This window comes from Dipodomys ordii, unplaced genomic scaffold (assembly GCF_000151885.1).
Source record: "Dipodomys ordii isolate 6190 unplaced genomic scaffold, Dord_2.0 Scaffold1000003443, whole genome shotgun sequence".
NCBI lineage: Eukaryota > Metazoa > Chordata > Mammalia > Rodentia > Heteromyidae > Dipodomys > Dipodomys ordii.
Window position 1 is genome coordinate 1 of NW_012287060.1, and position 1,202 is coordinate 1,202.

General features: G+C 75.2%; 1 protein-coding gene across 1 annotated transcript; it reads left to right on the forward strand.

The window, feature by feature from the left end:
* The first annotated feature begins 7 nt into the window (after positions 1 to 7).
* Positions 8 to 973, forward strand: LOC106002858 (basic salivary proline-rich protein 1-like). The gene has a single exon (XM_013037616.1). The coding sequence runs from the start codon at positions 8 to 10 to the stop codon at positions 971 to 973; it is 966 nt and encodes a 321-aa protein (XP_012893070.1).
* The last annotated feature ends 229 nt before the right edge of the window (positions 974 to 1,202 follow it).

Sequence of the window (1,202 nt, forward strand, 5' to 3'; positions counted from 1 at the left end):
CAACAAGATGGACACAGAGCGGCTAGCGAAGGCCCCGGCTCGGAAAGAAGAGCGTACGAGGCAGGCCGCTGCTGCAAGAGGCTCCCCTTCGAGGCCGCCGGGCCTCCGCCCGGAGCCGCCCGTCCGAGGCTGCCCGTCCGAGGCCGCCGGGCCTCCGCGGAGCCGCCCGCCGTTGCGACCTTCACCTGGCTGTGAAATGACATCCGGCCGCACCACAGCGCAGAAGCCGCCTCTCCGGATGCGGCGCGGCCACGCCCGCAGCTCCCCGCCCTCCGCGGGGGCGGCGGGCCCAGCACAGGGGCGCCCGGCACACGGAGAGCCGGCCTCGGCCCCGCACGCCAGCCAGGAAGTTCCGCAATCCCGGGCCTCCTTACCTAACTTCCGGAAGTCTGGTCCTCCCACAGCCCTCCTTCAAGCCCGGGCCTCCGCGCCTCCCTCCCGGAAGCCCAGGCCATCCCTTCCCTCCCGGAAGCGTGGGCCTCCGCGCCTCGCTTCCCTCCCGGAAGCGTGGGCCTCCGCGCCTCGCTTCCCTCCCGGAAGCGTGGGCCTCCGCGCCTCGCTTCCCTCCCGGAAGCGTGGGCCTCCGCGCCTCGCTTCCCTCCCGGAAGCGTGGGCCTCCGCGCCTCGCTTCCCTCCCGGAAGCGTGGGCCTCCGCGCCTCGCTTCCCTCCCGGAAGCGTGGGCCTCCGCGCCTCGCTTCCCTCCCGGAAGCGTGGGCCTCCGCGCCTCGCTTCCCTCCCGGAAGCGTGGGCCTCCGCGCCTCGCTTCCCTCCCGGAAGCGTGGGCCTCCGCGCCTCGCTTCCCTCCCGGAAGCGTGGGCCTCCGCGCCTCGCTTCCCTCCCGGAAGCGTGGGCCTCCGCGCCTCGCTTCCCTCCCGGAAGCGTGGGCCTCCGCGCCTCCCTCCCGGAAGCCTAGAGCATCCGACCCGCATCCCGGAAGCCCGGGCCGCCCGCTCAGGTTTGGATGCCGTCTAGTCCGGAGCTGGGTCGGCAGCTCGCCTGACCCGTGAGGACGGCCCCCGAGGAGACCGCCACCGCCGGCTCCCGCCCGCCCGCGGGCCTCCCGCCGTGTGGCAGGGCTGCTAGGAGCCGCCAGGGCCACCCAAGTCCCTGAGAACCCAGGAACCCCGCTGGAGGAAGGTGGGGCGCCAGCTCCCCCCGCTGTCCGGCCGGCAGGCGCCTGCAGCGCAGGCCCCGTGGGGGC

Coding starts and splice junctions, on each gene's coding strand:
- LOC106002858 (XM_013037616.1), top strand. CDS start 8: ATGGACACAGAGCGGCTAGCGAAGGCCCCGGCTCGGAAAGAAGAGCGT.